This window comes from Enhydra lutris, unplaced genomic scaffold (assembly GCF_002288905.1).
Source record: "Enhydra lutris kenyoni isolate GAN:26980312 unplaced genomic scaffold, ASM228890v2 scaffoldscaffold44, whole genome shotgun sequence".
NCBI lineage: Eukaryota > Metazoa > Chordata > Mammalia > Carnivora > Mustelidae > Enhydra > Enhydra lutris.
Genome location: NW_019154128.1, coordinates 10,846,885 through 10,870,863, shown reverse-complemented (window position 1 = coordinate 10,870,863; position 23,979 = coordinate 10,846,885). Strand labels below are relative to the sequence as shown.

The window sequence follows — 23,979 nt, the reverse complement described above, 5'->3', positions numbered from 1 at the left end:
AATGTCTGGCCAAGGTGGAGAGGCCTTGCAAAGGCATTTGCACTCCTAACAGATGCCTAGATCCTCCTTGGGGCAGGGGGACAGGTATAAGAGATACTGCACAGCATTCTAGGAGGAAGAGATCGATTGCCTTATCTAACCTAGCACACTTTATCTTATTCCCAGGTGGGGAATAATCATTAATTATTAATAATTATTAATTATATAATGGAGGGTTTTTGTTTTTTGTTTTTTGTTTTTTCCCCATAAACGCCCTCTGTAGGGTAGGCAGTGGCCTGGAGACCCTGGAGGATTAGAGGAGAAGGAGACACCTTTGTTCTTGACCTCTTGAGCTCCAGTCTAAGTGGGAGCCGGGTAGGAGAGGACAAGCATGCAGGTGGTCACGGTCAAGGCAGTTGGTAAACGCCATGCTGGGGTGGTGGGGAGTGTCCCACCTCCAGGGCTTCTGGAAGGTTCTGGAATGGCGGTAACGGTGTAGGCCCTGGAACCAGATTGCCTGCGCTCTGGTCCTGGCTCTGCTGCTTATTAGCAGAGGCATCTTGGCTAGGCTGCTTAAGCACTCCCTACCTGTTTCCTCCTGGGCAGCATGGGGGTCATTCTAGTAGTGCCTGTGTCCGACAATGTGTCTTAGTGACTTGTAAAGTTGCTCTTAGCTCCAACGGGATGTGCTGCTTGAGTCAGTGAATGATGCCCTCTAGGCCTCAGTTTCCCCAACTGTACGTCAAAGGGACCGGATTGGCCTGGATAAACGCTAACATTGCGTGTACTCTAAAATGCTGCTGTTCTGTGACTGAGCATATATTCAGTGCCTACTGTGTGCTATTCCCAGTACTGTGCTGAGCGTGGTGGCCAAGAGCAAAGTAGAATCTGCAGTCTCAGCCCTCAAGGAGCTATAGTCTAAGTGAGAGAGGACACGGAGATGCAGGAGAATATTAGAGCGTGAGAGAACATTAGAAATCTAACTCCTGGTGCTATGGGTGGTAAGAAAATAGGAGCAGAGAGTACAGAGGGGACCAGAGTAGTGAGGAGATATGTAGCAGCCATGAATCCAACAGAGAGGACCACAGAAGCTGTAGGCAGGAGCTCCGGCTTGTTTACCAAACCCCAGGATTCTTCAGCATGGAACATGGCATTCATATTTAAAGCAGAATTGTGGCAAAACCACAGTTAAATATTTAGCGTGGAGATGGGACAAAGTCTATAAAATTCCTTGCACAAAGCACCAGGAGGGACTGAAACTATAAGGAGGCGGACACTGGTTTTCCAGATCTTCTTGGACAATCATCCCACTAGAACATAGCGCCTGGCACAAAGCAACCATGTGGGAAAGCCCAGTGCTCTGCCTGCCCTCCACAGCTCTGGGCAGCCCCGGAGCATCATGATGGTGTTCTCAGCCCCTCTTCTAGAGGGCAGCAAACAGAGGTGGCACTGCAGAGCCCTCCTGCCACCACTTTGCCAGAGCTCAGTGTTGCCTCATGCCTCTTGAGCCATACTTAACCGGAGATGGGGACTCCTGCTCCCTGAGAGTTCCCCTTCTTAGGGTCTCCACGTCATCTCTCCCCAGCAGCGTTAGAACTTGGGTTTTGAGGAGACTCAGCAACAGCCTCAGATTTCTCCTGCAGCCTGACTAACCCACAGCTCCTCAAGGTCGATACGCAGATTGGGCCATGAGTGACCCTGGCCTCCGCAGGTCACAAGAGACTTCACAGTACTTGGCAGAGGCTGCCACGTGACAAAAGAGCGGAGTAGACAGGAAGCCAGTTCACCTCAGCCAGGGAATGGGGGACCCCTCCTGGAAGGGGTGAGCTGGGGCATGATTGGGTCCTGAAGGATGTGTGGAGGCTGGCCGGCAGATAAGATGGGTAGAGGCGTCATGTAGTTGTGTTCCTCCCTACTTGTACCCCCACACTTCCTCCTCACTAACCAACCATGAGGGGGCAGCAGGGCCGCTTAGATCTGCCGTTTTGTTCTGGGGCAAGGATATGAGTGGAAATGATAAATGTGCCATTAAAATGAACTCCCTGGCCTCAACCAGTCGTGGAGAATTGCTGCTTAACCCCCAAGCAGTCAGTGATGGCCTGGCTTGGTAGGCCACTTCGTGACATCCTCACTTCAGATGAGCAGACCACAAACCCTCACACGGCTTTCTGCCGAATTTCCTTCACCCAGAAATCTTAGTAATAACTGTCAGTACACTTAATTCACTGAGAATCCTCTGGGAAGGCGAAGTATAGGTCATATTTGCCATCAGAACACATGTCCACACCAGCACCCACAAAGGTAGGGAGGGCAGATGGGATGACGGAGGTTCGGAAGAGGGAAAGGTACAGTGACCTGGCCTTATAACCTTCCAGAGAAAATCAGAGACGACAAGTGTTCAGAGCTTGAGCCTGCTAAGCACCTTTCTTCTCTCCCAAATCTTACCCTTGGCTCATCCGCACGCCCCTGCCCCCACTGTCCTTTCATAAAAAAGTTATCTTTTCCCAAATAAGCAAGATGGAATCAAACTTTGCAACCCCAAATGTATGAAATAAACATTATTCCCAATGAGGCTCTGGGAAAGTGCTCACCTTTGAACTTGGCCAAGGATTATGGAGGAAAGAAAAAATCTTAAGAGCTTGATAGAGTGTTAGAGCTTCCTGGATTTTTTTAAGTCAAGTCACATATTACATTTCTTTTCCTTAGTAAGGGCAGCTCCACAAATCCTTCCTGGATGGTTAGACCATGTCCAAAAGCGGAGACCTCTGGTTGGTCCCTAATGCTGATTTGGGGATTGTCATCTGGGTGCTAGGCAACAACTGGATGAGAGGTGCTGTTTCTAGAATGCTCCTACCTTCTGACTCAGCTCCTACTCTCTGGAGCCTTGCAGGGCAGGAGAGGAACATGTAGGCTAGCCTGCAGAACAGGAGGATTCTAAAGGGAAGCTGGAAGCGAAAAGGCATTGGGACTGGGGAGCCCTCCCTCTATGGCAAGTTTTTCTTTTCCCCTTAGAGATAGAAATAAAGAGAATAGTAACATTTTTATTTAAAACAAAACAAAACAAAACAGCGTTCCTAAAGATTAAAGCACTACTGGCCGTCTGTATACCTTCTGCCTGCCTCCTACGGAATATTACACATTTTAATTTCTCTAGCAATACCTCCCCGCCACCCCCAGGCAAGAAGTTTACTTATAGGCATCAAGAGGAATCCTATGCAGAATCCAGCTAAGAGTGTGTAACTGCTGACCATATTAAGGGTGAGGTCCCAGAACATTTGTGGTGCCCTGTGTTTGTTGTAGCACATAGGAGAAGCAGGACTATGTTCCTTGCTTCCATTGTCTTGAACCTGTTTGTTCAAGTTTGCGTCTTAACACTTTTCGCTCATGAGAGTCAGACAAGCTCTGGGCTCCCCACTCCTTTGATGTGAACTGCACTGGGCACTCCCATTCCCATAAATCTGGGGCGAGATGCTTCATGGAATCCAGAAGTATGATGACCATTTCTGAGCGGTAACTGCTTCCAATCCCCTCACACAAAGCTGGGCACACACAGATGTTTAGTACGCCGCCCTCAGCCAGCACGGGCCCACGTGCGGGCTGTCTCCTATCCAACACCTGTGGCCGCTAGTCTTTTCAAATAAGCCGTTCCGCAAAGAGCAGGTTCCCTGGTGGCCTTGGGGTTTGTCAGAGGTTCTCTGGAATTGGCAACTTAGCTGTGACCTCAGAAGTCTTGGCTCCGACAAGGCAAAGTCCTTGCACTAAAACAGGCTCCATGCCCATGGAGATAATCACCTCTTGTAATATCCACACAATCATCTCATTGTCAAAGCACAAGGAATGCAAAAATAGAAGAAATGCCACAACAGGGTTGCCCCTTGGTCCAGAACTAGCCCAGGATTCTGCTGCTGGCTGAGGGCACCTTGGGACACCTGGGGAGGGACGGTCCCAGCCCTTGTTCTGGAAGCCAGCCCCGCCTGGTAAGGCCTGTGCTCCTAAAACCTGAGCCAAGGGTCCCTTTATTAGACCTCATGGTGCCTAATTCTGCTTCATCTTCTCGGGGCCCCTTCACCGCTTCTTTGTCGTTGCCAATGCCTGTTGGTCCTCACAGTCTCACGTGGAAGCCCTCCACAGGGCCCCCTTTCTCCCCACAGAGTGGGGTATGGCACCCTCTGTGCTCTCCAGAGCTCTCGCTACTGACTTCTGCAGTGAGAGGTTCAGGACCACCAGCTCACGGTGTCAGACATGGCTCTAAGCTGCGTGGGTGTGTTAGTCCATGAGAGCTCAAGGAGGTCAGGACTTCTACAGTCACTGTTTCATAGGACACGAGGTTTAGAAAAACCTGAGGAGCTCTTGCCTCACAGAGAGGGTGTCTGAGCCCCACAGCCCAGGCTGTCCATCTGGCCTTGTGCCCAGATTTGCTTGCCTGTGTCCCTCACTTGGCTGTCCAGCTTGTTGAGAGAGAGAGAGAGAGAGACCTGTCTTCCCTTCCGTATCCCCAGTGTGTGACACAGGGTGGACACTCAGTAAATGTTCAGTTAGTGAGAGCTAAAGCTCACCGGACATAAACCCCAGACGGGATTTAAATTCCAAAGAGCCACACTTCTTCCAAAAATGCTAAAATGCGAAGAAGCACTTGCCCTTTTAGCTAAGTCCTCTGCTTGCTTTAGAACCTTCTTCTAGGGGCTACAGGGTTGTGGGGTGTGACCAGTATACCCAGTATACCCAGTATAGGACAAATGGATTTGTCACAATCTCTAAGGCAATCAGAAGTCACTCCAAGAAAGCAAAGCTACATCTGGCATTTAAAAAAAAAAGGGGGGGGCGCCTGGGTGGCTCAGTGGGTTAAAGCCTCTGCCTTCGGCTCAGGTCATGATCCCAGAGTTCTGGGATCGAGCCCCACGTCAGGCTCTCTGCTCAGTGGGGAGTCTGCTTCCCCCTCTCTCTCTGCCTGCCTCTCTGCCTACTTGTGATCTCTGTCTGTCAAATAAATAAATAAAATCTTTAAATAAATAAATAAATAAAATAATTAGGGGAAACAAGGAAGCTGGAGAGAGAGGCCTTCTCTTCTACGCACTGGCAGTCAGATTGGGGGTGTCCCAGGAGTGGCTACGAGCCACTTGTGAGAGCCACTGAGGTCACAAACCACCCTCTGCTCAGGTGTCCCTGTACTAGGGCTAATCTTCTAAAGCGTTTAATCGAACACTGTACTGCCTCTGAGGTTTCAGGGACTCTGGGGCTGTTTTTCTCCCTGGGCTTAAAGTCTTTCTCTGCTGCTGACTCATATGTTAATTATCGCTTTCCACAAAGTAGAATTAACAGTGCTACAGCACCGGCCTGCCTGGGGTGTTAGACAACCATTTTATCTGCCTCGGTGGAACGGAGTCTGCTGGACAGCTGCGGCCTAGCCAACAGGCCCTCCTTGCGCATTCAGGGCAACAGGCACCTGAAACCCAGACACTAGCCTTGGCTACGGAAGAGGCCGCTGGGGGGCCTCTGCTCCACCCAGAAAACAGAGGGTTAACTGCCCAGGCTTTTGCCCCAAAGTGTGGCCAAGAGTTTCAGTTCGCTGTCACCTGTCAGCGTTAATGGACAGAACTGGTGATTCATGGAAAAAAATACCAGATTGTTTTCTCTTTGACTGCTGGGCTGGATAATGAAGTAAAAATGACATTATCTCTAATAAAAGTGATCTGCGGAAATCACTGATAAAATATTAGGAGCAGAGATTTGCCATTAGCAGGTTAGCCAGATAAGGGGAGCAGCTGGATTCTGTTAACCCCCTTCTGGTCTGAGGCGTGTGTTGTTGAGGGGGTGGGATTGAGGCTTAGAGTCTAGATTTGGAAACCCTGAAATTCAGGCTAATGGAGAGTGTTTATTCCAAAGTGTGGGTCTTGAGCCCTCTTTGCTGACCTTTAGGGTTGTCATTGGGTTTTTAACTTGTTTGATGTTTATCTCTTAAGATTTTTTCCCTTCAGAAACTTTTCTTTTGTGTGGGGGGGTACCTGGCCCATTTTCCCACTTCCATGTTACATCCCTGAAGGGCTGGAACCCTGGCCAAACCTTGGTGTCTTCCTTGTTAGAAATCTGACTCTAAGAAGGGCATCTATCCATGTGGCATGAAGGCTTTGGGTGCTAGGTAGTGTTGGGTAGCCGGTTGTTCTGTTGTGTCAAGGAGCTGGGATCGGAGGCAGAAACCCCGCCAAGTCTCCTCCGGTGGGGAGAAGAGGGGGCTGCCCCTGTCTAGGCTTGTACGCTGTCAGTGAAGCTGGGTGGCATTTGGCTCACTGAACACTCCCTGTGGTGTGGACAGAGGCTCAGCCAGCACCTTCCATATGAAAGCATCCCTAGGGTATGGGAACCTGTTTCCTGGGATGGTGAGGCACCAATGAACGTTAGGTAACCTAGTGAGGAAGACACCCCTTGTCCCTCCTCTTTATTAACCCACTTTCTACGGAGCAGTGCTGACCGAGGCATTCTAACTCTACAGTCCTCATCCCGTAGGTGGTGGAATCCCAGCCTTCACTCCAGCTCGCCATGCTGTATCTGAAGGAGATGAAACTGTCATTTTGGGGGTAAGGTCCAGTGCAAGGCTCCATGTACGTAAGAACTTGGACATTTGCCTCTGCCCTCGGAGAAGACCTGTACGATAAGGAACAATAAAGTGATGCTACCTTACAGTAAATGGTATCGGTCAGTTCTCCAGGTGCTCAGGACAGGAGTGGGGGATCGGTGTGGGCTGCGTAGAGGGATCAGAAAAACCTCGCTGGAAGTGGCGGTTCTGAAAGTATAGGGTTTGGAATATCGGAGAGGAAGGATCACATTTCAGGTGGAAAAGGTAACTGGGTGGCAGAAAGGGGCGCTGAGTTATGGGGGACAGTCTGAAGCATGGTCTGGCTGGAGCAGGTAGGGTGCTGCTGGCTTTCAGGAATGAAGAGACCTTGAGGGGCACCTAGAGCTTGGGCTTCATCATGAGGGCAGGAGGGAGCCACTCTCATTTTTAAATAGGGCAGTGACAGGCTAAAGTGGTCTGGGAGTGGTTTGGTGAGCTCTTCCTTTCCCTGAGGTCTGATCGGACTTGTATGCTTCTTGATCAAAGAGCAAGGAGAAACTGCTAGAAGATGGGGGCTAAAGTCTTTGAAAATAAAACACCACTGGAGCCTGAGGAGGTGTGCGTTTTTGGTGAAGTTTATGTTTCGTCCCAGGGGATGGCGTTTATGAATTACTGTTCAGCGAGAATGCCAAGGTTTCAGCCCGTGGTGGCCCACGAGTTGCTGCCATATTTAGAGCTCCTCATAAGGGGACTCATGTCCCGTGGCATAACTGGCAAGAAAGACGGGTTCCCATACTTCCTGTCCAGTGTGGCAGAAGCACAGCCAGCAGGGGAGGGATCCGGGCTGGGTTCTTGCTCTGCCCATGACCTGGCTCTTGGGACACTACCTCGGCAGTGGACTAGGCACTTCTCCCATCATCTGACTTTATTTACCAGTCCTTGTGTCGTTGAAAGCCCTCCTCCCTGCTTGGCCCCTTGTGGATACTCAGCAGTCTTTGTGGCATGAATGCATCCCCACCACTCTGACTTTTCCAGCCTTGTACCCTGCTCCAGCCTGTCTCCAGACCCCTGGCCACCACCACCACCCCCATTTCCCCAGCAGTATCCTTGTCCTTCCTCATGCCCACACTCCATACCTGAGCCTCCTCCACAGCCCGCCTCCAGCACCCAGCTCTCCCCGCACTGTTCAGCCCTATAGACTTTCTCCTGAACACTCGCATTGTAGCGCTTGACCCTGCCCCTCGCCACAAGCTCCCCGAGGCCTGTCATTCCAGGCTTCCTGCTACTGTTTCCAGCCCGAGCACACCAAGAGGGGTTCATGGATACTTGCTGAATGAGTGGAGAGGAAAGGCTGTTGCTGGGGAGAAGAACACCCCCACTTCCCAAATTGCTCAACATCATCCTTTGAGAGCATGATAGTAACTTGGAGAAGACTTTGGCGTTTCCCATGGCTTTGGATGACTTCTCTGCATAGGAATGGAATGTAGCTTCCACACTGTGCATGAACATCTCCCTTCTAGCCGTAGTATGACTAGGGCAGGCAGAACGGGAAGAGAGCAAGGCCTGGCACTTGGCGATGAATCAGATCCCACAGCTCTGGACAGGCGGCCATGTAACTGACTGAAAATCAGAGGAAGCCCAGAACAGAAAGGGTCTCTGAGATTTTCTTTGGGTTCTTCTCTCTCTCTCCTTTTCTTTTTCCTTTGTCTTGCTTTCTTTTTTTTAAGTAGGGAGGAAAGAAGGGGTTATAGGATGGGGCGGGTGGGAGGGGGGTAGAAAATGAGAGTCTGTCCCCTAACTCCCCCCCCCCCCCCGTTGTTTTGAAATACTTTAAATACCAGGCACCAGAAGTTCTGGCATCAAACTGGGATTAGTAAGACAGATCCTGGGGTATTTCACATTAGCATATGGTCAAGCATCAGTCCTGATTCAAAGACTAGCTAGTGTTCTCTGCATTGAAATTAAGGTGTCTGAAATAGAGGAGAGACCTGACCCTTAAAATCCTACTCTGTTCAAGAGAAGAGTTCTCGGTGACGACCATCTACTCCAGTTAGGGCTTTTTAAATGCTTCCACCCAGATGTGTGACGACACTGCCAGGGGAATTTCTGCCCCCTCCTTCCTGAAGCTGCCCACTGCTGGCCCCGGAGGCGGCCCGGTTCCGTGTTCTCATGATACAGGAATTATTTTTGGCATCGCACATATTTTCTCTAACGTTCTTGCCTGCCCCCTCTCCTTGGTTGCCTTTCGGGGAGCAGTGTTTTGGGCAACGCCGTGCAAACTGGGGGTTAACTCAGCTCAGCATGGTGAAGAGGGGGAGTGGGAGAGAGGACTGCTGCTTTTGCCTCCTCTGTGGCCCCAGCCCCTCTCCCCCGGCTCATGAAAGAGCCTGCTTTGAGTAGGCTCTGTGCTCACCATTCATCCCCTTTGCCACCAGCCGAGGGGATATCTAGAGGTGACGCGGGGGGCTGTACCTCGGGGATGGCATCTTAATGACTCAACTTGGCGGGCGCTAGAACAGCCCCATTCAGAGCAAGTTCACTCCCTGTGCAGTTGGCTCTCTCAGCCCCTGTCCATAGATGTTCTCTTGTTCACGCTGCATGAGGAAATGGAGGTTTCCAAGTGGGAAGCAGCCTTCCCGGTGCTTTAACTCTTCACTGAAGGGAAGAGGAGCTGCCCCAAATCTCAGCAGGCCCAGCTGCAGCTCCTGGGAGAGGCAGGGCCCCAGGGCTGGGGATGGAGGCCAGGGCCGCTGGGATCACTTTTGCTTTCGTCCCCAAGAGGGAAGGGAGAGAGGAGTAAAGGGCACGCTTGAATTGTCCTTACAATCAGTTAGCAAATATTTACCCAGTTTGTCTGTCCTGGGCCAAGGTCCCTTGAAGGATGCACAGAAGTCAATGTTGTGTCTGTGCCCTCCTCTCCCCGCAAGAGCACCGAGGTACATTCAGCCCAGTTAGAGCAGCAGGACATTGGCTTAGAAAAGCCAGCAAGACAGGGAGGCCTTTAATGAGGGCCAGTGAGTAATGTGGGCAGGAAGTGAGGGTGGCTGGGAAAGCATCTGTGGGTAGCAGGGCTTGGACTGGCCCCGAGGGAAGGAGTTTTAAGAAATAAAAGGGGATGAGATGATGTAGGTTAGGGAGGGCACAAAAGAAGACAGGGACATCCATTTGGGGCTAAGTGAAACAATCCCATAGGAAATATGAAAAGAGGGGAAGATTCTTTCTGGCAGAAGAGAAGATACTGCTTGTTAGACTTTAGGTGGCTTTGGCTAGGGATGCCATCAGGGTAGCACTGACCCTGTCAGCGATGACATCTCCATCATGTCGCTGGGTGTGGCCACTGACGAGTGGAATCAGCACCATCTGGGAGGTTACTGGAAATGCAGATCCTCAGGCCCCAGCCCACACCTCCTAAGTCAGAAACTATAATCCGCTCCTTGGGTGATCTGTGTGCAAAGTCAAGTTTGAGAAGTGCTGGTCTCTTCAGCTCTAGTTCAGACCCAATTTCATTCAAGTAGTTGGAAACACACACACACACACACACACACACACACACACACACCCACCCACCCACCTACCTTTGAGTGTCTCTCTGTGCTGTGGCTCTTCCTGGATGGAAATCTTTTATTCTGACTGAGAATTGCATTAGAATTCTTATGAAGACCTAGAACAGTGAGAGACTTGGAGGAATTCACGGAACAGGAATGATTTAAGTGGTCTTTCTCCAGCGTCTCCCATTTGCATCAGTTGGTGGTATTTACACCTTGGAGGACCCCAAAGGAACAGATGAGGGCTCCTTTCCCGCGGGAGTATGTGGTCTAGTTGGAGAGACAAATGCTCTGGAAGTGAAATAAGTAAAGAATAAAGAGGAGGGCTGGCTCATGCCGCGTGACATCGCTGAAGCTGGATGTGTGGAAGTGAGCCCTTCCTGGAGGAAAGGGGCCATGAGCGGTCGTGAGGGATGGGGATCCCTTAGCTAGGCCCAGGGGAGGAAGGGCACGTGCTTCAGGTGGGCCATGGGACCTGGAAGACCAGGGGCTTTAGAGGCCGGCAGGGACTGGGGTAAGCAGCTCCTGCCTCCCTCCAGAGAACGCGCGTGCTTCATGCTGGTCAATCTGTTCTGCATCTCCTCTCAGGCACTTTTTCCTTGGTCCGGCTGCTGTGCCGTCTGTTCCGTTTTCTTAACGGAACGCAGTGGTGTAGGATCAAGGCAGCTGTGCAGGCAGAATGGCTTGAACCACACCTCAGATCGCGCTGTTGGAGGCCTGTGGGCTTCCGGGGAAGAAGGCTGCAGATGGGTAGGAGCTTTAGAGAAAAGCCCAGTGTGGGGAAAGAGCCCCAGACCCAGAGAAGTGGTGGTGAGAAAAAGAGCAGGAGAATTAGACGTGCTGCGATTGCTTTGCAGTGTATGAAATAGAGAATCATTCTGTTGTGTGCCTGAAACAGATGTAATTTATAGGTCAATTGTACCTCAATAAAAATTTTTTAATAAAAAAAAAAATTGGCCTAGTGAGAATGGAACACTTTACCTTGGCATCTGCGGACTTTGCTGGCAAAGGAAGAACTTTTTTTTTTCTTTTTCTTTTCTTTCTTTCTTTTTCCCTTTTTTTTTTTTTTTTTTAAAAGACATCTCCAAGCAGAGAAAATCTATTCCACTGGGCCTGGTTTGTCAATGGAGGAGCTGACCTAGAGCAGGAGGGTGACCAGGATATCCCCTTTGCTGCTTCCCAGAGCAAGAATTCATCTTATTAAGTATTCCTGGAAGGCTTCACCCGCAACACACCCAGCTCAGCTAAACCTTTGAACCTACAAGAGGAATCTGCTTGGGGCATTTCCCAGAAGGCTGCAGTGCCATCAAGGGCATAGGACTTAGGGTCAAATGACACCTTTGAGAGCTGGGTCCATTCCTGGGTGATGCTGGGCGCGCCACTTGACATCCTCGGGATCGGTTTCCTTCTGGGCAGAGTACCTACTTTATAGGATCATTCCAGGATGAAATCGGTGGCAGGGTGATGAGAATCCTGAAGCGTGTGTGGCCCCTTCCTCGCTGTGGCAGCAGGATGTCAGCTTGCTGAGGCCAGTTAGTCTCTTGGCTGGAGTCTGCACGGTGGAGGGCGTCGGGCAGGAGCAGGCATCGGAGGCCAGAGAGAGCGGTGGAGGGCCAGGCAGGGGCCCCTTGCAGCTGCTGGCTTCCCTCCTTTTCACAGGTGCAAATGCCATGAGCCTGCCCTATGCATGCACTGGATGTGGTAAGATTGGAGGAGATGGAAAAACACTTTACTTTCAGTGGGAGAAGAGTCCTCCTCACCAACAAGGGTGGCCATCTTTGCAAACCTGGAATTTCCAATTCCACTGCCTCTCTTCCGGTGTGTTAGCCTAGATACGGCACGAGGGAAAGAGGAAGCCTAGGAGAGCCTGAGTGACTGGGCAGGGAAGGAGGGAAAGCTGCTGAGAAGGTGTGCACATCCTGCTTTCCTTCCCTGCCCACCCGCTACCCCCATCCCCGCCGTACCTCCTTCTGCAGCCCTGCCCAGTAGGGGTGGTTGTCAGTCCTGATCCTAGAAATGCTGATATTGTTCCATCCCCAGCTTTCAAGAGGCAGTCACCTGGAGGCTGCAGTGGGGACCTGGCAGCCAGCAGCACGTGTATCCTCTTTTATCAGAAAAAGTAAGTTAGAGAATGACACATGGCACACAGTGACCGCAGTGTCGTTTGTAACACGTAGAGATGAGACACTGTGAGTGAGCGAGCGCGTGCTGCATGGTAACATGCCCACAGTAGGGAGCGGCTGGCTGTTGTGGAAACTTGAAAGAACTCTTTAAATTTGATAAAATATTAAGAAGCCATAAATCTCATGAAATCTCAGTTTGTTTTATTTCTATCTTTCTGTACTTTTAAAATTGCCTACGCTAAATGTGTATTACCCTTATCGTCACCAAAGCGTTTTTTAAAAAGGAAACGATTTAAGATAAGCAGGGTTATAGGAGGGTAATGAATAAAGAAGGTCTGTTTGCAACTGTGTGACAGGTCTGGTGCTGGCTGGCAGTGGGCTCCTTGTTCGTAGGTCCTTGAGAAAGTCAGAGCTCAGGGCTTTTGTCCCAGGTCCACGCATTCCCACTGCGTTTCTGGGCTTCAGTTTTCATCATCTCTAAAACGGGGATGATGGTACCTGCTCTTTTCCTATCCTGCTGGGTCAGATTTACAGATCAGCTTCTAAAGTACTGTATCAACTGTAGTGATTGGTCCAGACGCAAAGTGGTATCACTCCCAACAAGTCGAACAAAGAAAATCCTGCTAAGGCTTGGGCTCTGCGGGGCTAAGCACAGCACCACTTCACGGTCACTCCTATATACTCGCCTGGCTTTTCCCGGCTGGGCTGGGGACTGCACCTGTCCTCAGATTATATAAGGAGCGGGGCATCTGGAGCCCCACGTGGGCTGTACCTATGGGGCTGCTTGGTAATTGAGTGAGCTGCTCTTCTTGGAGGCTGCCTGCAGCCCAGAAGCCCACTAGATAAGCATCTCCAGTGGGCCCCAGACATTGCTGTCAGCTCTGAATGCAGTCCAGGCTCACTTTCCAGGGCCACAGACTGCCTGTGTGGGTCAGGGAGGCAGGGGCTCAGCCCCAGCAGAGGGGAGTTTGGGAGGTTGAGGTATGAGACACTTTCCAGGATTCCTCCTTCAGGGAAGGGAGGAGTGGAGACATCCCCTCCTGTCCTAGCTTTCCCAACCCTCACTCCTTCTTTGTATCCTCTCTTTTAGGCCTTCTGATGTACTAGTCTGTAGTATGTCTACCTCCCAGTGGGGCTTGGTCTCCTTCAGAGCAGAGCCCGTGCCCCTCACCAGTGGTGTGTGTGTTGAAGGGGATGGATGCTTCCTTTCCCCTCATGGCGGTCCATCTGATCTGCCCAGTTCCTCCTGAATTTCTTCTATTTTGACTGGTTGACATTTGATGCCTTTATTTCCCTCCTTAATAGATTCATATGCTAATCACCACTGCCCCAGGACAAATGTCGGATTTCACCCAGAAAATTGGCCACGAGAGTACCCCCTGGTTCTGCCCGTTTTTGCCTCTCCTTTGCAATTGCCTGTAGAGCCAAAGACCATTCTTTGGAACACCTTCAATTGTGGCAAGGCCTTATCTCGGAGGGCACATTTCATGCTTTCAAACAACCAACATCCATTCTCAGCCGAGTCTGGTGACTAAAGGAGGTGGGCAGGCCTTGATAATATTGTTTGGGGTTGAAAATAAAGTGTGTTCTATAAAGTGTTATGACTGATTTTCTTGTGTGGCTCTGAAATTAGTTCTAAAAGGACTCCCAAAATACTTAGAGCAGTGGTTAGTTTCAGAAACAGACCCGGGTGTCCGTCTTCTGAAGACCTGTGATGGCAGGCATGGAAGCCTGCAGTGCAGTAAGCCCTCCGGGTGATTCTGCTGGAAGTTGAGAATCGGGGCTCTGCTGAACAGGACCAATACCGCCGCGGAGTTTAACTGAGGATCAGATGAGGTGGTCCAGGAAATGCACCTCTCCCCAGTGCTCCATAAATACTAGTTTCCTTTTCCTTTCACCGAAAACAAAAACCAGAAAACAAACCTTTTGATTTTAAGCTGCCTGCTTTGCAGTCGAGGTTCCCAGCCCTGGGTGCACATGGGCCTCACATGGCAAGCTTTAAGGTCCCCAGTGCCCCGGCTGCACCCCAGCCCTATTACATCAGACTCTGGGGGGAGGGGCATGACCCAGGCATCGGTCTTTAGGGCTCCTCTGGTGACTCAAGTGAGCAGCCAGGATTGAGAAGCACCCGCGTTGCCTCTGCTCTGATGCCATCCAGGCAGCTTTCAGCCCCTGGGTGTGGGGGCCCAGCCATTCCCCCTGATCTCTGGGACCCGAAGCTGGTGTGCTCCTCATCTTTGGGCGGCCCTTGTGCAGTGGCCACATAGCCTCACGGAAGAGTCACGAGACCCCCTCCCAGTGGCATTTGACCTTCATTTCCTACACTCACACCCTCCTAAGAATTGGCACCAGCTTAGAATTTCCCCACCAACCCCAGACTGCTGGCTTAATTAGCTTCAGTCTCCCTCCCTATCTGCTAAATTCCTTTCTCCTTGTAGGCCAGCTAACCTTATAGGGTTAACAGGCCTAGTGTTATGGTACTCTGGTCCTGCTCCTCCTGAAAGTCAGGGGAGAATAGCTAAAGCAGGAACCAGCCCCACTGGTGCAGCTGGAGACATCCTGGGGGACCCCCATACCGGGCCTTGCTCACCTGGAAGTCAGCAACCAGGATCATCTTGACCAAGAGGTGATAATGGTTCAGTTATCAACTTAAGCCAAGCCTGGAGCCCAGACACAGAAGTTAAAGAGTCCTGTGTAGGGTAACAAAGCTCTGGACACAGAGGTCTGAGTTGTGGCATATACACACTGGAGCTTGAGGTCAGTTTTGCTTTCTCTTCTGAGTAGCTGCCTAGTCCTTAAGTGGTTGCTTCCCTTAGGATCAGATGTTTTAGAGTGTGAGTTTCCACCTTGGGGAGGGCAGGTATAAACTTGTAGATATTAGCATGTAAAAGTAAAGGACAGAAATGTGCTCACCTGTATAATGGAGAAGAACATTCCTACCAGCTGGACCTGCAGCCTTGAGGGAGTCCCCTGGAGCGTACCCCCCGCCCACACCCCAGCCCCCCAGTGATGAGGGCTGCATCCCTCAGGCCCACAGCACTGACCCCTTCTTCCTCTCCGACCCCATGCAAACTCAGAGAGTGCTTCAGTCCTGCTGCTGAGATTCCAAGCTGAGTGGTGCTCACTTAAGGACAGAGAATCTTTATGTCAGTGTGTCCTTCTCAAATCTTAACCTCCCCTTCTCCCATGGTGTCCGTGAGCACCCAGTTTGTGGGCAAGTGTCTGACAGAGCACACAGCATGTCAGAGGCACACAGTCCACAGCAGTTTCCTTGCTGCCAGGGGGAAAATCTTTGATCTTGGAGCCAGAAGAATTCAGCTTGGAGACAATGTCTCTTATCAAGTTACCAGATCTCTCTAAATCTCGGCCTCTTCATCTATTAAGTGGGGATACTAGTTCCTATCCCTTGGGGTTGTTATGAGAAGCAAATGAGATAGCACACACACAGGGGAGAAAGTGGATTCTGACCCTCAAGCGATGGAAGGGTGGTGCTCCTTCTGGGATCCGCTGAAATCCTGTCTCCCTGGGTAGCTTCCCGTGACCTTGCTCCTACTGACTCATTTCTTATCTTAACCACGTGTGCTGTTTATTGTCCATGCGTAATTCCGTGGTTAATGGAGGTGTTTCCTCCCCAGGTTGTTGGCTCCCCAACCAGACTGTCTACTCCTCATAAGCCGGGGGCAGCATATCCGCCGTGCAGTTGCACAGGGCCCAACACGGAGTTCAATAAATTCTTCTGGGTCTGCAAGGAGGATACCGTTAGCCAGGGCCCCATTTATGCCGTGTGTCCCATATAACAAATACTATGCACCTGGGACCGCCCTGTGGTTGCAGGAGAGCCACCTAGAAAGACAGGAGTAGCCACTTTATAGAATGAGCAATTTAGAGTAAGAAATAAATCTGAGTCTTTAATGATGATTTTGAAAACTTAAACCACGCTTTGATGAGAAACCAGAGAATTCTAAAGTGCCGTGTCTAGAATTGCCCGCCTCCACCCCCCCACCCCGCCCCAAATGCTGGTCTATTGCAGGCAGTTCTAGGACCTATCTAGGGAGAGAAAATAAAGTGCAAGTATTTTTGGAAATGAAGCCTCATTGACCTGAGAAGCTTCAGCAATCTAACACAAACTCGTCACGATCAGCCCGACCCCCAGTGACGCCTCTAGCCCTGGGACAACATTGATTTGGCAACGAAGAGCAGCTGTTAGGGCAAAACTCTGAATGCGACTGACACTCAGATTTGCCAGATGTCATGACAGTTTTCCTCAGTGGAGAGCTTCCGAGTCCTTCCAGCCCTCGTACACTCGTCTCCTTTGATCCTGACCAGTAAGACGTGAGTCTCTCCCATTTTACACACAAGGATGTCGGGGCACGGAGAATGTATTCTCTCGCCCACATCGGACGGTTAGCTCGTCCTGTGGCCAGCACATCAAAAACACCAGTCCTCCTGACTTCCAGCCTCCTTTTCTACTTGCGCAGAGGCCCGATCTTTGGTAAACTGCTGGAGAAAGCAGGCTGTGTGCATCCATTGGGAAGGTCTTACCGTCATGCTTGGCGTTAACCATGCTTGTTCTTCAGTGTTGCTAAATAAATGAGAGCAGTGTTACACGTTTTTGTTCTTCCAGGAGTCCACGTTAGATATCTCCGGGCTGTGTCAAGGTTAACTAGATAATCCAGTTACAGTCCTGTTAGCCCCTGAGTGCAGCTATAAAAACAAGGTAGCTAAAACGGAGTTCACGGCTTTTGAAGTAAGAGGATGTGTGAGATTCTCAGTCTTTCTTTTTCTAAATGATGAAATGTTGTGGTTTCTTTATTTCTTGCTAACACCTCTGTCTCCTGAGGTTAAGCAGTAGAAAGAATATTATTGGCCTAGGAAGAGATGCGTTCTAGCCCTCACTTAGTCACTGATTAACTGGATTGTCCTGGGTGAGTAACAGCCTGGTCTGGCCTCAGTTTGCAGATCTGTGAAATGGGGGCAAGAGCAATGCCAGTCTTGCCCATCTTACACGCAGGCTGTGAAGGTGGAATTAGACACGGAGCACCCATGTGTCTCAGAACCTCTTGGTGTCTGCCCACTGACCACATGCTCTCCAAGGCAAGCAGGCATTGACTAGGCATTGACTTTGTGACCTTGGGCAAGTTAGACATCACGTCTGAGCCTCTGTTTCCACATGTGCAAACTGTGCCCTCCGCACCTACCATATTGTCATTAGGATTATAATGTCATATATGTAAGGTCCTTGGTGCAGTGTTGAGGCACAAAAGTAGGTGGGAATAAACTTCTGCATGGTCGAGGAAATGTGGTAGGTGCCAAGTCTCGAATGCCATTGCCAGACAGAGCATTGACTGCAGCCTGCCTTTCCCCCGACCTGGCTCTTCCTCTCTGCCTATCTGTCCTTGCACTCCAAGCGATGGGCAACAGCAATGTCTGTGCCTGCAGACATTGGCATTCATGTCGCAGCCTCTGCTGGTGATCCTTTCTGCCCAGGATGGCTTCACCAAGGCGCCCTAATGACTGGTCATGTGCTGATGATGCTTTTGTTGGGGTGCACAGGTTGGTGCTGGTGAAGGGAATCCAGCATCTGGAACACGCTGACTCTCCCTTACCTGCTCTCATGACAGACAGGAATGAAGTGTACAGTTTTTGGTGTCCTGTCCCCTCCCAGCCTCCTTCCCTGCGCCCCGACATCTACAAGCTCGAACAGCTGCTTTTGCTCCAAGGTCAGAGGTCAGGATTCCAATACAAATGGGAGGGACTCCTGTACAAACTACTGTTACAACTAGGGTGTGGGAGGCTCCGAGAGAGTGCAAATGGTGGGATACTGGCCGGTACAGGGCGAGGGTTCCGAGAATGGATGTGGGGAGAGCAGAGGAGATAGAAGTTTGGGAAAGGAAACAGCAAGGGGAGAGGGGACAGGAAAAAAACCATTTCACCCATTTCACAATTTTTCTGAAGGGTCTCCCTGCCCATCAACAGTCTTCCCACAATCTGAGTGTATGGTGTGTAATCCATCCAGGGAGCTGGAGGGCGCATTTTTTTTAAAAAAATGAAGCATGTTGTAAAGTGAAACAGTCCCTCTGCCCCAAATCTTGAGGGTTTTGAGAAGTATGTCAACATTCCGTGAATCCCCAAGTACTGATCTTTCAGCCAAATATTAGGCTGCAAAACCAAACAGAAGGAGAAGCCACGACTAACTTTGGAAATCTCAGAAGGGCGGACTGAGGCAGCGACTTGGAGCTGGTCAGAGGCGGCCTTGAGAACTGCATTGGACAGTTTATTGAAAAATAAATTTTAAAAAATGTTTATTAAACAAGAAATACAGGTTATTTATAGAAACATAAGAAAATACAGACAAGTACTAGAAAAAAATAATAATAACCCCCCTCACATTACTGATGGATAAAAAGCCTCATTCTGGGACCCACCGGCCTGGCACAAAGCCACTTACCCACTTACATGCCCAAGGGCTGTAGGTGAATCACCTCTCCTCTGTGCCTCTGTTTCCTCATCTGTGAATCAGAGATAACCATCATACTGCTTCTAAGGACAGGTGTGAGAATATAGGAAGCTAATGCAGTAGTGCTTAAAACAGCTCCTGAAATACAGTAAACACTATATGTGAATGGCTGTAAGAATAATGGTTATTTTCATTTTACTCTATCTCTAGACCTTTTCTTATATAATCTGTAAGATGTATTATGTAGAATACTTACGATTCTATGAAAATAGGTTATATCATACTGTTTAGTAAAATCATTTTTACTCGTGATCATTTTTTTCATGGACAGATTTGTTATTAATATTCGCTAACATTCCTAGCTTACAGTTGGGATATACCTATGGTAAAGATTTTAAATAAATTATATCTAATCCTCACAATAATTCCGTTATTATATAGATTATAAGTACTATTATGACCATTACATAGATGAGAAAAAACAGAGTTTGAGCAGTTCACGTAGCTGACGTGTACAGAGCCAATGAGTGGAGAAGTTACAATTTCAATCCAGGCAGGCTGGCTTTTGAACCCGATTGTGTTAGGACAACATAGGCTTTATGAGAAGATTTAGAATTTCTTTAGAGTTTCCTGCAAGAGGCAGGTTTGGGTGTGTGTCATCTTTCCTTCTGTACTGCAAAGAGGAGGAAAGCAACCGTGAGACAGGCTGCTAACCTATGCTGGCAGGATGAAAGAGGAAACGTGTTTGCGCTCACTCCTCTTTAACCCTCGCCAGCCATGCTATGTGGGACAACAGACTGACAGATGTCTGGCTCACTGTTTCTTCTTGGGCTTGGGCTCTAATGGCCTTTCCAGTTTTCACTGTGGCGATCGCTCTCTGATACCAAATGGGATCTAAGGTCCAGTCCTGGGCTTCCCGTTTCCTAAGTGTGTTTTATCCAGAAAGAGGGCCTGGAAGCAGTTTTTCAGCTTGTTCTCCAGGGCCTCTGATACAGCGTCCTGGGCCAGTGGCCACAGCCTCCTCACAGTTCCCTCACCATCGCGGGGTCCTCGCCCCAGTCCTCCGGGAACCCAGGACCAAGTCGCAGGCATTGCCAGCTGATGAGTCGGCAAGTCCGTGTTCTAAGCCCCCGCACACGAAGCCCGGGTCCGGGCAACACGGGTGCAAGAGGAGGGAGGCAGTTCAGAGCACAAACACGCGTGAAGGCAGGGCTGCCGACCGAGAGCAGAGGCCGCGTGTGCTGGACGACAGGTGGGGGCCGCATCAGCTCTGCGGAGGGGTCTGGCTGCACCACGGTCGGGGGTCCCGGGGATGTCTTGACCTGGCGTGTGAGGGGATGACAGTGACATTTCAGGAACTGACCCCTCCCTCTGCATTCAGGAGTAGCTCGGAGAGGAGGAAGGAGAAGTCCCGGGACGCCGCCAGGTGCCGGCGGAGCAAAGAAACCGAAGTCTTCTATGAGCTGGCCCACGAGCTGCCCCTGCCGCACAGCGTGAGCTCCCACCTGGACAAGGCCTCCATCATGCGGCTGGCCATCAGTTTCCTACGCACCCACAAGCTCCTGTCCTCAGGTGAGCCCTGCAGTCACCCCCCACTGGTGCCGGTGACGGTGACTGCCTGACCAGTGCGTGCTTGCCGGCGGGAGGCTCCCTCATGCTGCGGGCGTGGTGAGGGCCCTGGGAAGGGCTCTGCGGAAGCTCCATCCACGTGGAGGCCACCACTGGGGCTTCATTCCCTCGTTCTGAACCCCTCCTTGCTGGCGGTGACCTGTACAATAAATATGGCCACAGGGTGCAGAGCAGGGATGGGACCAAGGGAGTGGATGGGCACCCAGAAGCTGAGGAGGGCGACCGGGGCTGGACAGGAGGCCCTTCCACCAGTTTCCTCCTTGGCCGGCCGCCTCCAGGCCCACACTCCACTGTGGAGCGTGCCTTCAGGAAGCACTTGTCATCCTCCAGCTACCTTCTCCAGAAGGGCAGCAGTGTGCCCGTGTGCCCTTTCCCCTCTTGCTAGCCAGTGTGCTTGACAAAGCACATGGCGTCTCTGCTCTTGGTTTCCTCGCCTGCAAAAGGGGTTAAAAGCACTTTTACCACACGGGGCATCTGTGAGAAGGAGAGGAGGCCAGGTCTGCGCCGCCCCTGACCTGGCCACATTCCCTCACACTGCGGAGTCTCACTGTGCCTCTCCTCACACTGGCGGGGAACAGCCTCCCCACGGAACCTGCTAAAAATTCCGACCCTCCCTGGTATCACAGTGACTCTCAAGTTCACAAAACTTTCTTTTTTTTTTTTTTTTTTTCTATTTTTTCCCCCCCTCAGAGTTCACAATCTTCAAAAAACCATTTCCTGTTAGTCCTGACCAGAAAGAAGCAGCCTGGGGAGTTTTCCAGTTTCAGATCGTATGTGACAGTCCCATCTGGTCTGTCAGTTTCATAAGGAAACTGGGCGGCAGGGAGCGCCTCTCCCACGTGGCAGGTGGCCGTGTCCCAGCCGGGGAGCCCGAGGGAGGCAGGCAGGCAGGCAAGGGAAGATTCTTTTGTGGTTGGTTTTGCTTTTCCTGCGTGAGCCTGGTGCCTTGGAGCTGGTCGGCTCTGCCATCCTGTTATGAAGTGGCTATTCTGGGAAAGAAACCCAGAGCAGAGGGAATCCAGTGTGAGGTAGGGAGGCCGGACCAGCGTGTGCTATTCTGGGCCCTGGAGCACAGGAAGGATATGGGGAAAGAAAGACCCACTGAGCTCCAAGGGTCGGAGGGCTAACTCTGTACTGCCCATGTAAAGAGTCTCAGAACAGAGCAGACCGGAGGGGGAGAACCAAGGGCAAAGACACGCTCTATAAATACTTTCAGAGAAACAATGCCAGAGAATGTCAGGTTTGTCACAGATGCGGCTGAAGGAGGGAACAGTGGCCTGGAGGCACCATCAGAGGGCACATGTGTACCTCTCTCTTTAAAGAGGCTTCTCTTTCTGGACAGGTGAGGGCAGTGTCTGGTAGTGTGAGAATCATCTTTGTATAAACAAAGAGCCTGCAGTGGAGGAATTAAGGACGAGACAGAGACCCTTTCCCCACACTCAGAAACATCTCTTCAACTTCCCTGTTACGATACTTGCAATTCTCTTAGACAGGACTGCCTTTGGGTAAATCATTGCCTCCTTCCAGCCCAAGCGCCATATCCCCACCGACAGAGACCCCAAAAGGAGTAATTTGTGCATCCGGGGGCACCTCTGTGATGGAACTTGGACTTTTAGAACATTGGAGAAAGAGGACAAGTGAGGTACAAGTAGGTGAAGGTTGCTCAAAGTCACACGCTTAGCACGCGGTGAGTCTGCACTTGGAATGCAAGTTCTTTCAAATCTGCATCTGTGGGAAAGACGGTCGTGGGAGGGCGGGAGCATCCCGCAGACCTGGCCAGGCAAAGATGTTGACGAGGGCTCGGTGTGGAGGGCAGAGGAGGGTTCTTCCTTAGCAAGAGGACCGAAGTGGAGCAGAGGCATCTGGGGGCCAGCCTGGATCAGTGGGGTGCAGAGATGGTCCTCACACATGGAGTGAGCTGTCTCCATCCTTTCTCTTGGTGTGCGTTGTTGATTTCCAAGTTCTCCCCCACATAATCATCCTTCTCAGTGGTTCCAAGGTTGGCTTGGAGATGGCTACAAATCAGAGGCTGGGTCCCCAGAGCATGTCTGCCTGCCTGTGTGCTGGCGTGAGCCCCCCACGTGCCAGCCCCACCCCGAGAGATAGGACCACAGAGAGACAGCACACACCCCTGCTCAGGTGCTATTGTAAGTCACGGGCACCAACTGCCTGCCCTCTGGCCGGGCTTGGCCCCAAACTGACCAGAGCCTCAGCATGTCCGCCCTGGTCCTCTCTGTCCTGAGGAGGGAAATGATGGAAAAGGATAAGAAGGGTCTACAATTGTCCCTCTGGTCCTGGTGTCCTTGAGGGAGCCGCTCTCATAAAACACACATCATCTAGGGCAGGAGGAGGACACGGATGGCTTTTCAACACCCCCTTTCTCTGTCTTCTCTTCCGGTCCTGCTGCACATTCTTTAGACCAAGTGTGGAGATCATTTTCAAGAATTGTATGTGAGCTCGGGTCTTTATTTATTTATTTTTCTTAAATCACATTTTGCTTTTTCAAAATAAGCAATCCAGTGGAAAGGAGTACAGGACTTATGGGCAGATAGACCCACCCTGGGGACTCAGTCGCATGGCCTTCTTTACAAGCTTGTGAGAATCTCTTCACTACCTCCCAGCTTTCCTTTCTCATCCACACAAGAGTGATACCAGTCCTTCCCCTGGAGTGCTATTTGAGGATGGAGAGAAATGGCGAGAAAAGTCCCTTATCCTCTTGCCTGCTACATCTCAGGCTCTCTGTAAGTGACAGCTTAGAAATAAAGGTTATGATGAATAAGCAGATTGATTTATACTAAGTATAGGCTTCTGGAGAAATGATGTCAGCGGGAACCCAGTGGAAACCCACACTCGCACTGTCCTCTTACCCGTCAGCCGGGCCTATCGAAATGCAGAGTAGCCAAGTTTTTCCCAAGTCAAAACAAACCACAGATTCCTCACGGAAGCATTTCTAACAAAGGTGAGCACCAGGGTTGGCTCACTGTAAAATAGGAAATAGTTGGTTGCATACCTCAGAGTTCAAAAGGCTAAAAAAGACCAGGTTTTGCTTTAGAAAAGTTTCTTCTTTACTTAGTAACACGCTTCCCTTTGATTTTCACAGTAGGCTGTTCTGTGTGGGAATGTGGGAGAGGAAATCTCAGCGCTGAGAAATCCAAGCTGGGAGTCGGGGCGGCCGACTGAGATTCGTATCACAGGAAGCAAACTGAAACAATGGCTTTATGATATTAGCTTCCACGCTGGGCCGAGAACAGAACACACTCTGACGGGAACACATTGGTGGAAATACCGCTTGATTGTCTTAAATCCTCTTTCAAGATGAGCCCCACAAGCCACGACCAGATGAGGATCACTTCTGCATTCAGAGGGCCTGAGACAGCAGGAAATACACAAAATGCGTTTTTCACAGTAAAACTGATTTTTTGGCTTCCCCACACTCAGATATGGGGAAATCAAATGATTTTACATGATTGCCAGAGGTCCTCGTGTAGCAAGTTTGCGAAAGAAAAATGTCAGCTTTATTATTGATGCATTGGCATGAATGAATCGATCCATTCATGCTTTGCCCCACTCACCTTCCAAATCATGGCCTTTTTCGGTGCTGTTTGGAGAGGAGCTGAGAGGCAGTCATGCCATGATGTTAACGGCTGAAAGCAGCTAATGACAGTCTCTTCCAGAGATACTGACCCTGTTCAGATC

General features: G+C 50.5%; 1 protein-coding gene across 1 annotated transcript in view; it reads left to right on the top strand.

Annotated features, from left to right (window-relative positions):
- Positions 1-23,979, top strand: part of LOC111155870 (endothelial PAS domain protein 1) — an 83,055-nt gene that overhangs the window by 26,756 nt on the left and 32,320 nt on the right. Inside the window, exon 2 of the mRNA XM_022516312.1 lies at positions 20,036-20,226. Within this exon, the coding sequence (XP_022372020.1) occupies positions 20,036-20,226 (191 nt within the window). The remainder of the gene's footprint in view (positions 1-20,035; positions 20,227-23,979) is intronic.